Below are 12956 nucleotides of genomic sequence, written 5' to 3'. Positions count from 1 at the left end.
ACTGATGGCACTGTATAAGGGACATTACTACTGAGGGCACTGCGTAAGGGACATTACTACTGAGGGCACTACTACTGCGGGCACTACTACTGAGGGCACTGCGTAAGGGACATTACTACTGAGGGCACTGCGTAAGGGACATTACTACTGAGGGCACTGCGTAAGGGACATTACTACTGAGGGCACTGTATAAGGGACATTACTACTGAGGGCACTGCGTAAGGGACATTACTACTGCGGGCACTGCATAAGGGACATTACTACTGCGGGCACTGCATAAGGAACATTACTACTGAGGGCACTACTACTGAGGGCACTGCGTAAGGGACATTACTACTGAGGGCACTGCATAAGGGACATTACTACTGCGGGCACTACTACTGAGGGCACTGCGTAAGGGACATTACTACTGATGGCACTGTATAAGGGACATTACTACTGAGGGCACTGCGTAAGGGACATTACTACTGCGGGCACTACTACTGAGGGCACTGCGTAAGGGACATTACTACTGATGGCACTGTATAAGGGACATTACTACTGAGGGCACTGCGTAAGGGACATTACTACTGAGGGCACTACTACTGAGGGCACTGCGTAAGGGACATTACTACTGATGGCACTGTATAAGGGACATTACTACTGCGGGCACTGCGTAAGGGACATTACTACTGCGGGCACTGCGTAAGGGAAATTACTACTGCGGGCACTGCGTAAGGGAAATTACTACTGCGGGCACTGCATAAGGGACATTACTACTGAGGGCACTGTGTAAGGGACATTACTACTGAGGGCACTGTGTAAGGGACATTACTACTGAGGGCACTAATACTGAGGGCACTGTGTAAGGGACATTACTACTGAGGGCACTACTACTGAGGGCACTGCGTAAGGGACATTACTACTGAGGGCACTAATACTGAGGGCACTACTACTGAGGGCACTGTGTAAGGGACATTACTACTGAGGGCACTAATACTGAGGGCACTGTGTAAGGGACATTACTACTGAGGGCACTACTACTGAGGGCACTGCGTAAGGGACATTACTACTGAGGGCACTGCGTAAGGGACATTACTACTGAGGGCACTACTACTGAGGGCACTGCGTAAGGGACATTACTACTGAGGGCACTACTACTGAGGGCACTGCGTAAGGGACATTACTACTGAGGGCACTGTGTAAGGGACATTACTACTGAGGGCACTAATACTGAGGGCACTGCGTAAGGGACATTACTACTGAGGGCACTGCGTAAGGGACATTACTACTGAGGGCACTACTACTGAGGGCACTGCGTAAGGGACATTACTACTGAGGGCACTGCGTAAGGGACATTACTACTGAGGGCACTGTATAAGGGACATTACTACTGAGGGCACTGTATAAGGGACATTACTACTGAGGGCACTGCATAAGGGGCACTACTAGTGTTCACTCTAGCTCCGGCGGCAGGCAGGGCACCAGAGCTAGAGAGGGCACTTCCGCGCGTTACCCGAAAAAGGGGTGCGACTATAAGTCTATAAGACTCGAAACCTTTTCATTACTCTTGGGGACGTGCTCGGCACTTACGGACACGCCGGGCAGCCCCCAAGCGCTGGTGACATGTAGAATAGATGCCGGGCGCATGCGCCAAGCGTCTATTCACTGGCAGTGACCGGGTCACCGCACATTTCCCCAACCGTGGGACACTGTGTGACCTGCGGGTGAAGATGGCACCCACAGGCCGTCTTAGTGGTGCGGTGAGGGCAGCCTAGTGGGAACACTACAATACTGGGGGCACTGCATAAGGGGCACTACTACTGGGGACACTGTATAAGAGGCGCTACTGGGAACATTGCATAAGGGGCACTACTAATGGGTGCACTGCATAAGGGGCACTACTACTGGGGGCACTGCATAAGGGGCAGTACTACTGGAGGCACTGTATAAGGGGCACCACTGAGGGCACTACTACTGGGGGTATTGCATAAGGGGCACTACTACTGGGGGCACTGTATAAGGGGCACTACTGGGAACATTGCATAAGGGGCACTACTGGGGGCATTGGATAAGGGGCACCGTATAAGAGACGCTACTGGGAATATTGCATGAGGGGCACTACTAGGGGCCCTACTACAGGGGGAATTGCATAAGGGGCACTACTACTGTGGGCATTGTGCATAAGGGGCACTACTGTGTATTGTTCCTTCCTTGCTGCGAGGTTGTGCCCCCTTTTTCAGGATCGGCAGATCACAAAAGGTTTTTAGTTTTAAAAGTAGATCACAGAGTCCAAATGTCTGCCCACCCCTGGTACATACATGCCTACCCTCCCGGTTTTCGCGGGAGGCTCCCGATTTTTCGGGTAACCCCCCCGCACCCCCGGTAGGGTAGGCATTTCTCCCGCATTCTGCCCACTTCCTACTGAAGTGGGCAGAATTAGGAGAATACCGGCGGCAATCGCGGGTCTCCGTGAAGGGGCGGGGCTTAAGCTGTGATTCTGCATGAATCACAGCATTTGGCCCCGCCCCCTATGTAAATTGTGCCAAATCGCGGCAATTTTACCGCGCGGGGGCGGGGCTTAATTACGCAAATCGTCAAGCCCCGCCCCCGTCAGCCCCCTGCTGCATCTCTTACCCGGGCTTCTCCCGGGAAGAGAATGTTAAAGGTAGGCAACCCTGCCCTGGTATAGATGAATGAATAAGAGAATCACAATCCAGCTGATGCAGCTAGTACAGACATTTGGGACCTCTAATCTCTTATTTAATAAAAATAAATGTGAGCGAGCGCTGGGTAAAGGGAGATGGCCTTTAATAATCAGAATACAAAAAATGCCCAATCACACTATATCATGTAAATGCATAAATGAATTATACAGTACAATAACGCCAATATAGGAGAGTCCATTTGTGTCTCAGATCGCGGTATTAAACCAATGAGCACATGGTCAGACTAAATAGCTGTGCAGTAATGCAATGGTTAAATCTGTCCATGTGTGAAGTGGTTGTGCAAGGATGCAGTGATAGAAGTCTGTCCTAGCATGTTAGCTGTTAGTAAGTGCAGTCGGCATGGGAGATTAATGGGTTAAACAGTAGGAACATAACATGAATCCACATCAAAGTCAGCCGACGGGTGTGACCTCTGCACAGCAATACTTCCACGTGTCTACTGGCGTCCCGGCCCGCGGTATTAGCTGGCTGAGCTCCCTATGTCTCCCAGCGCCGCAGCAGCTCCGAGGTCCCAGGTTACTTGCTGGGCTCGCAGTTGGTATCCTCGTGCTGATGGGCGGAGTGGCGTACGGTAGTGTCTAGATGCCCTTTGCGGAGAGGACCCTGATATCATCAGCTACTGTCCAACGTCATTCCCTACCATCCACGTGGGCATAGAGGGGGAATATCGCCTTGTGGCGAGCGGACAAGTTTCTTCTCTAGGTGGTCTTTATGTGCAGGGAATCGCACTTCCGCCCTCACTGCACGTCACTTCCAGGTCCTCAGGCTGAAGGGGAATTGTGCTGTACCGGAGTGCTATAGCTGCTGTGGTCCCTATCTGATCAGCAGCTTCCTGGCCTGAGGTCACAATGGCAAGTCACCTAACGTGTTTCCCGGCCAATAGGGGGGGCCGTTTCATCAGAGGTGCTTTGTGTTCTCATGGTATAGGATATTTATACCCGCAGGTAATTGGTAATTAATAAGACATGGTTCATCGTGATATCTGCAATTAAGAATGTATCATATGCACAAAAATGAATGAGTACATAAGTAAATATATGGTTGGATGGCGATACACACAGGATGCTAATAATCATATTCATTTATTAAAATCTAATATGCTGATAATCAGGTTAGGCTGCATTAGATTGGTACATTTAGGACCCTTAATTGGCCCCAATGCATAAATGAACATATAATCACAATAATATATTAGTTTCTTTGATAGCAATTCCTGTCATAAACCCATATGCTGGTTATCTTGATACATATTGGGTATATAATATATAGTAAACATTAAAAGGAATATTATTTAAAAATGAATAAATAATAAATAAATGACAATAATAATAAGGTGAGAACACAATACAGAGGGATGGGGGCCGTTACAGAATGTGTTATGTCAGATGAAACCGTGAACAAGCTCTATAAAAAGAGAGAGGGGGATGGACGAGGCACGGCCTGAGCCCCCAACCTGTCTAAACAAGTCCAACAGTGGCCAATATTCGACCCAAAGTGTCACCGTCGGACCGGGCAGGCAGGATGGGGGACCCATGGAAAACCAGGGTGCCTAAAAATGGTTGAGTTCTACAGTATTATACCTCTTTTCCACCAAAAACCCAGGTCCGACCTGGGTTTTTGGACATGTTTCCAACCCTGGTCAGACCCAGGTCAGACCCATTTACACTGCACCTTTGATCTGGGTTACTCCCAGGTCAGCCCTGATCACACTGAACTCAGGTCTGCCCTGCTAAACCTGTGAGGTCATAAAAAGTGGGAGGTGAATGCTCCACAACCACCAATCAGCTCATTTTAGGCATGACCCAGGTCAGATAACCCGGGTTGCACCGTTTACACTGCACCATTACCCGGGTCCATCCTGGGTCCAACCCTGGTAGCTACCTGGGTTGGATTGCTGGGTCACTTATTTTTCAGGGACCCTTTTACACTGAACTGCGACCCGGGTAGACCCAGAAAAAACCCAGGTTTTTGCTCTGGTGTAAAAGGGGTATTATTGAGACTGAGGGGCTAGTGTATCTAACTCGAATATCCAGAAGGCTTCCCTCCTGCATCATAGACTAAACCGATCACCCCAATTGGGATGTAGTTATGGGGCCGCCGGTCACAATCCCGCTGCCGGCTAGGGATTTATGACATGCGTCAAGATACTGACACCTGCCATAATTCCGTCGCAGGAATGCAGAACGATGTGGGCCCTTCCTCTTAGCCACGGGGGGGGGGGGGGGGGGAGATTTGGTTTAGGGCACCCCGGGAATACAATCCCATTCACTGCAAATAGAGGTGTTCTTAATCTGTTCTAAAGCTATAGCTGAAAGCCCATTGGTACTTCTCTCTGCAGTGATTGAGATGAGCGGCAGCGTAATGCTATAGATTGATATCTATTTCTAGTATGTTATTGGTTGGACACCATTACTTTCTAGCGCCCAGTTCATATTCTGTATTAATCTCTTATTTGCTATTGTCCCCTCTGTAGGTGCACCTGAAGTTCAGTGATGTGGCCGTGTCCTTCTCAGAGGAGGAATGGAGGCACCTAGGCCAGCGTCAGCAGGAGATGTACAAGGACGTCATGACCGAGAACTATGAAAACCTCCTCTCTCTGGGTAATAAATCTCTTCTCACCATCAGGGACACAAGCCAGCGTCCAACCACTGCAGAAATGCTCTTTTGTGCGCAAATGTACCCAGTATTGTAGGGTGTATGCTGGCCGCGATGGCGCTGTCGGCAGAGTGCAATGGAAGCAGTCGGCATATTGGTGATGCTGAGTGTGGGTTAGACAAAATGGGCCTGATACAGAGCCGCTCGTAAGCGGCCGCTCGTTCGCTCCGAGCGATGTTTGTCCAACTGCGCATGCGTACAGATCGTAATACGCATGCGCAAACCAGTCAGTGCGGCCGAAATTCATGTGCTCGCAAAATAGCGAATGCCTGATAATTTGAGTGACAGGAGGAGGCGTATGTGGGTGGTAACGGGGGAAGGTGCTTGAAAACGGGGAGTGGAGATCCGATCGCAGGCGTGCTTAAAGGTCAAAACGGGCGTTTTATGGGTGTGCATAATTAATACAGCAGCGTCATTGACCACGTCACTGGGTTATTTTTTAGCCAGAACTGCTCGCAAAATTGTCTGTACCTAGTTTTACCCTGAGGACGCATGTAATACATGTAAAGGGTTTGTGAGGAGATTGTTTATATACGAAGGAGTGTGGAGCCAGTTATAGGGGTGCACCGGGCCGTCTGGGTGACTACAATCTGCATTGTTCTCCCGACAAAAGGATTAATCCCCACGAGGTGCCGGAGGTTAGGCCTCCTCTGTTATTATATGATGCATTCTGCACCTTCTGGTTCACCTTCACCTCTACAGAAAATCACATTACAGGGGCACTTATCTCATATATAGAGACTGACACACAGAAATGCCACGTCATAAAGATCTGACGTCCCATCACCCACATGGCTAATCTAGGTCCTACATGGGACTAAATGAAGAAGAACTTTACAATAACAAAGTAATTATGTGTATTATAAAGTGGTTGTAGGTTACTTTGTGACATTTTACAGCATTCACTGTCTGTATTACATGTGTCCTGAGAGTGAGGGGACACCGGGACTGTCTGTATTACATGTGTCCTGAGAGTGAGGGGACATCGGGACTGTCTGTATTACATGTGTCCTGAGAGTGAGGGGACACCGGGACTGTCTGTATTACATGTGTCCTGAGAGTGAGGGGACACCGGGACTGTCTGTATTACATGTGTCCTGAGAGTGAGGGGACACCGGGACTGTCTGTATTACACGTGTCCTGAGAGTGAGGGGACACCGGGACTGTCTGTATTACACGTGTCCTGAGAGTGAGGGGACACCGGGACTGTCTGTATTACACGTGTCCTGAGAGTGAGGGGACACCGGGACTGTCTGTATTACACGTGTCCTGAGAGTGAGGGGACACCGGGACTGTCTGTATTACACGTGTCCTGAGAGTGAGGGGACACCGGGACTGTCTGTATTACACGTGTCCTGAGAGTGAGGGGACACCGGGACTGTCTGTATTACACGTGTCCTGAGAGTGAGGGGACACCGGGACTGTCTGTATTACACGTGTCCTGAGAGTGAGGGGACACCGGGACTGTCTGTATTACACGTGTCCTGAGAGTGAGGGGACATCGGGACTGTCTGTATTACACGTGTCCTGAGAGTGAGGGGACACCGGGACTGTCTGTATTACACGTGTCCTGAGAGTGAGGGGACACCGGGACTGTCTGTATTACACGTGTCCTGAGAGTGAGGGGACATCGGGACTGTCTGTATTACACGTGTCCTGAGAGTGAGGGGACACCGGGACTGTCTGTATTACACGTGTCCTGAGAGTGAGGGGACACCGGGACTGTCTGTATTACATGTGTCCTGAGAGTGAGGGGACACCGGGACTGTCTGTATTACATGTGTCCTGAGAGTGAGGGGACATCGGGACTGTCTGTATTACACGTGTCCTGAGAGTGAGGGGACACCGGGACTGTCTGTATTACACGTGTCCTGAGAGTGAGGGGACATCGGGACTGTCTGTATTACACGTGTCCTGAGAGTGAGGGGACATCGGGACTGTCTGTATTACACGTGTCCTGAGAGTGAGGGGACACCGGGACTGTCTGTATTACACGTGTCCTGAGAGTGAGGGGACACCGGGACTGTCTGTATTACATGTGTCCTGAGAGTGAGGGGACACCGGGACTGTCTGTATTACACGTGTCCTGAGAGTGAGGGGACACTGGGACTGTCTGTATTACATGTGTCCTGAGAGTGAGGGGACACTGGGACTGTCTGTATTACATGTGTCCTGAGAGTGAGGGGACACCGGGACTGTCTGTATTTCATGTGTCCTGAGAGTGAGGGGACACTGGGACTGTCTGTATTACATGTGTCCTGAGAGTGAGGGGACACTGGGACTGTCTGTATTACATGTGTCCTGAGAGTGAGGGGACACTGGGACTGTCTGTATTACATGTGTCCTGAGTGTGAGGGGACACCGGGACTGTCTGTATTTCATGTGTCCTGAGAGTGAGGGGACACTGGGACTGTCTGTATTACATGTGTCCTGAGAGTGAGGGGACACCGGGACTGTCTGTATTACATGTGTCCTGAGAGTGAGGGGACACCGGGACTGTCTGTATTACACGTGTCCTGAGAGTGAGGGGACACCGGGACTGTCTGTATTACACGTGTCCTGAGAGTGAGGGGACACTGGGACTGTCTGTATTACACGTGTCCTGAGAGTGAGGGGACACCGGGACTGTCTGTATTACACGTGTCCTGAGAGTGAGGGGACACCGGGACTGTCTGTATTACACGTGTCCTGAGAGTGAGGGGACACCGGGACTGTCTGTATTACACGTGTCCTGAGAGTGAGGGGACACCGGGACTGTCTGTATTACACGTGTCCTGAGAGTGAGGGGACACCGGGACTGTCTGTATTACACGTGTCCTGAGAGTGAGGGGACACCGGGACTGTCTGTATTACACGTGTCCTGAGAGTGAGGGGACACCGGGACTGTCTGTATTACACGTGTCCTGAGAGTGAGGGGACACCGGGACTGTCTGTATTACACGTGTCCTGAGAGTGAGGGGACACCGGGACTGTCTGTATTACACGTGTCCTGAGAGTGAGGGGACACCGGGACTGTCTGTATTACACGTGTCCTGAGAGTGAGGGGACACCGGGACTGTCTGTATTACACGTGTCCTGAGAGTGAGGGGACACCGGGACTGTCTGTATTACATGTGTCCTGAGAGTGAGGGGACACCGGGACTGTCTGTATTACATGTGTCCTGAGAGTGAGGGGACACCGGGACTGTCTGTATTATATGTGTCCTGAGTGTGAGGGGACACCGGGACTGTCTGTATTTCATGTGTCCTGAGAGTGAGGGGACACTGGGACTGTCTGTATTACATGTGTCCTGAGAGTGAGGGGACACTGGGACTGTCTGTATTACATGTGTCCTGAGAGTGAGGGGACACTGGGACTGTCTGTATTACATGTGTCCTGAGAGTGAGGGGACACTGGGACTGTCTGTATTACATGTGTCCTGAGTGTGAGGGGACACCGGGACTGTCTGTATTTCATGTGTCCTGAGAGTGAGGGGACACTGGGACTGTCTGTATTACATGTGTCCTGAGAGTGAGGGGACACTGGGACTGTCTGTATTACATGTGTCCTGAGAGTGAGGGGACACTGGGACTGTCTGTATTACATGTGTCCTCAGAGTGAGGGGACACTGGGACTGTCTGTTATCTCCTCACTCTCGGGACACGTGTAATACAGAGTTATGGTTAGAGAGTGCCCTAAATCGCTGCAGAGGTTCATGAACATTCTGTACATTTTAGCCGTATGTGCGTCAGTGTTATGTTGGCATGTTGTTGGCGTGTCAGCAGCTGTGACCGGCTACCTACAACAGCCAGTAACTACAGATTTGTGCATGTGTCTGTGAATACAGCTGGAACACAGACACAAATCACTGTCTCTTTTATTTCAGGACTTAACATCGCAAAACCGGACTTATTCCATGAGATTGAACAGTGGGAGAAACCACCGGGCCAATGCGCCAGAGAACATGAGGCCCCCAGCGCTGCCGTGCAGACAGGTACAGTAGTGCCCGGAGGATTTCTGGTTATGCTGCCAAGTTCTCCCAGTATCGCCGTTCTCGCAGTGAAGAATCCATGTGCGTTACGTATTCATAGCCTGATATATAACATGTCTGTTACAGGGACACTGAGCGCCAAACCCGACATATTGCGGGAAATAGAACGTCTGGACAAACTGTCTGTGAAAGATACAAAGGAATATTTATTATCTAGTAAGTAACTAACACACATGGAATGTAATCTGCTCCAATATCTACGGTGATATCAGGGGGTCGGGCAGCGGAGAATGGGGGGTAATGGTGAGTTGGGGGTTTGCCCTGTCATGTTACCATGGGAGACCTTGGCCTGGTGAAGTTGGTGTAGGTATTGGGTGGGTGGGTCGTTGTACATTTGACCATTATGGACGGGATTAAGGGCCTCATTCAGAGTCGGTCGAAGCGGCCGCACGGTCGTACAGAAAAAGGGGCCGGATATTCAAATGATTCCCTCGCAAGTTGCGTCCCTAAGTTCGGATCGGTAGTTGGCCGGCCAACGGGAGGAAGCGGTCGGAAGACAAAGAAATACGCCCCCTTCTCGTACGCATTGCACGTCATCTACGGGCATATAAGGATTAATCGAGACCATCGGGAACCATCGGAACTGGTCGTAGAGCTTAAGGTTTACCATACCCTCTCTTAAGCTGTACGATAATGTCAGTGTAAAAACCTCCCATGTCACATGTGCCATGACGCTACTTTGTTAATTATGCACTCCCATAAACCGTATGCACTCCCATAAAACGCCGTCCGCATAATTAGGCACGCCTGCGTTCGGATCTCCACTCCCCCGTTTTCAAGCACCTTCCCCTGTTACCACCCACAAACGCCTCATCCTGTCACTCAAACTACCGACCTGGCTGTGTTCAAGGAGAGAGAAATTTCTGAACGTAGCGGCTAGTTTGCGCACGCGCATTGCGAACTTTACGCATGCGCAGTATAGCGAACATCGGTGGTGTACGACCATGCGGCCGCTTCGACCGACTCTGAATGAGGTCCTAAGTTCTTCTCAGCCTCTTGTATGGGAAGGGAACTCTGGGAATTTAGTTTCCTGACAAAAACTGTCCTGCGAAGGCAGACGTGCTTTCTCCCACATTACTCGCCCCTCTCCCAATCCGCCACCCCATCACAGCGATGCCGCAAGTGACATCGGTAACGTGTTATTACGTACGGTCCCCTCCAGCCGCGTGCCATTGTGTGATGTGAGCCATCGGCCTTATTTGCTGTTGCTTCCTGAACATACATCATTATATGAGTTGCGCCTGCTCATGCGATGCCGCTCAGTACATCTATGGCGCCCTGTGATATACTCTTCACCCTCGGGAGGTGCGTGTGTGTATATTATATTATATAATCTATATTTCATGGAAACTCTGTCTATTGTAGGAGGTGGACTCTCCAATCTAAGCCACTTCCAGTGGAAACCGGAGCCGCAGAATAAGAGCGAAGATGAAACGCTCATTCGCCAGAAATTCATTGGTCCTCTTCCGCAAAAATGCGTCAAGTGTAACGGCATTTATAACTGCTATTGCAATATATCAAAGAGGAGCAGTAAGAAAAACTTCCACTGCATTGACTGCGGCAAAGGATACCGGCTGGAGTCCAAGCTCCTTCTGCACCAAAGGTCTCACTTGCAAGAAGGACCCTATAAGTGCTCCTTGTGTGAGAAGCGATTCCGGAAACCACAGCATCTCGTTAAGCACCAGAGAACCCACCTAGTTACCGAATACAAATGCGAGAAATGCCAGGTTACCTTCTACAACAGGACGGAGTTCTTTCAGCACAAGAAGACGCACCAGAAACGGAGGGAATTTAAGTGTTTCAAATGTGGCGCGCTTTTTCCGAACCTCCTGGAACTGGCCTCACACCGCAAAGGGCACAAGAAAGTCCACGAATGCGCTCTATGCAATGAGACCTTCAGGAACAAGGTAGACTTTGTAAGCCACCAGCGAGAGCACTCGAGGGACCAGATATACAAGTGTAACAAGTGCCTGAAGGTTTACAGGAGACTATCCTGTCTGCTCAAACACCTGACGGCCCACTCAGTACAAAGACCGAGCAGCAACAAACCACATGACGGGGAGTCCAAGATTCGCCTCGGTGTGACCGATAAACCTGGTGCAGATGGAAAGCGTTCGTCTGTTCAAGCCAAGACCGAGCAAAAACCTTCTAAAGACGCCATAGTGATGAGTGGCCCAACACCAAACAAAAACTCAGAAGAGCCCCCCAACTGCAATCTTCTGCTCAAAGCGAACACTCAAATGGGCCCAGACAGGAAACCAGCGCTCTGGAAACGGCCTCCTCCCGTACGTCACATTAACAGCATTGAATCTGAGAGACTCTTCAGGTGTAAGAAGTGCAGAAGCCACTTCAGACATCACGAGTCACTAATGAGACACCGGAAATCCCACCTCACCGTCTTCATATGTCACGAGTGCGGTCAGATGTTTAAAAAACTGATTCAACTTTTCATCCACCGGTTTCAGCACCAAACGAATAGGCCCTACCAATGTAGGCATTGCGCGAAAAGCTTCAGCCTCAAATCGCTGCTTCATCTGCACCAAACAACACATGAAGCCTGGAAGCCAAGTGCTGACGGACATTCATCCACAAATCAGCGCCAGAAACCGCATACAGACGTTTCTGCGGGTTGGCTCCATTACTCCTGTTCACATTGCAAGGAGAATTTCCAGTCACCATCTAGTCTCCTCTTACATCAGAAATCCCATCCATGTAAAATCACGAATAGTCCGGAAAGTAGAGGTCCGCAGGTCTCTGACATCAGAACATCTCCACTTTCTTATGATGTCATCCTATGGAAGAGACCAATTCAACAAATGGTGACCTGCAAGGACTATGTGAAACGCGTTTGCCCCAAGCCGTCTGACTCTAAACCTAACATATAATAGTAATATAATATACACAACAAACAATATCTGTTGAATTAAATACTCCCAACACACAATGTCATCTGGTATATTGTCAGTGATTTACAGCTTTCTGAGACTTTAAGTGCATATTGTAAAACGATAACTGGGTCTGGGGACCAGGTGGTTTCTGCACACCCTGGTTTCTCTGCTACGGATCATCTATTTAGAATTTGCACTTGCGAGAACATGTATGATAATTTCTGATCTAGTTTCAAACAAGAATTCACATTTGTGTGATATGGTGTTGGAGGAACGTGTGACTAAAGTTGCGAAATGCATGGGTGCCCAGTGGACCATGGCCCTCATTCAGAGCCGTACGCTCTGAGCAGAGCGCACGCTCTGAATGAGGGCCGGGCTCCATTTTCATGGAGCATCCTCCTGGACGCTCGTATAGCTGTGGGTCACCACCCACAGGCTATACGAGCGTGCTTTGTGATGGCCGCGATGGTCGAGACCATCGCGACCATCGAAATTGCGAGCCGGAGTGATTTTGGCTCTATCAGAGCCAAAATCACTCCCACTGACATCACTAGTGATGTCAGTGGACCGGCTTCTGACGGGAGGCGTTCCCGTGGGAACGCCCCCGTCAGGGAGGCACGCCCCCGGAACGCCTACCAAAGGGGGCGTGCTGTCAATCAACATTTGATCGGACA

The 12956-nt window shown here is 50.1% G+C and overlaps 1 protein-coding gene across 1 annotated transcript in view; it reads left to right on the top strand.

Annotated features, from left to right (window-relative positions):
- Window positions 1-12328, top strand: part of LOC148474519 (uncharacterized) — an 81062-nt gene extending 68734 nt beyond the window's left edge. Inside the window, exons 2-5 of the mRNA XM_088458496.1 lie at window positions 5182-5308; window positions 9230-9337; window positions 9461-9550; window positions 10760-12328. Of these exons, the coding sequence (XP_088314622.1) occupies window positions 5182-5308; window positions 9230-9337; window positions 9461-9550; window positions 10760-12279 (1845 nt within the window). The 3' untranslated portion in view covers window positions 12280-12328. The remainder of the gene's footprint in view (window positions 1-5181; window positions 5309-9229; window positions 9338-9460; window positions 9551-10759) is intronic.
- The last annotated feature ends 628 nt before the right edge of the window (window positions 12329-12956 follow it).

This window comes from Taudactylus pleione, unplaced genomic scaffold, assembly GCF_031769625.1.
Source record: "Taudactylus pleione unplaced genomic scaffold, aTauple2 ptg000838l, whole genome shotgun sequence".
Classification (NCBI taxonomy): Eukaryota; Metazoa; Chordata; class Amphibia; order Anura; family Myobatrachidae; genus Taudactylus; species Taudactylus pleione.
The sequence above is the reverse complement of the archived record's forward strand: the minus strand, read 5'-3'. Positions and strand labels throughout refer to the sequence as shown.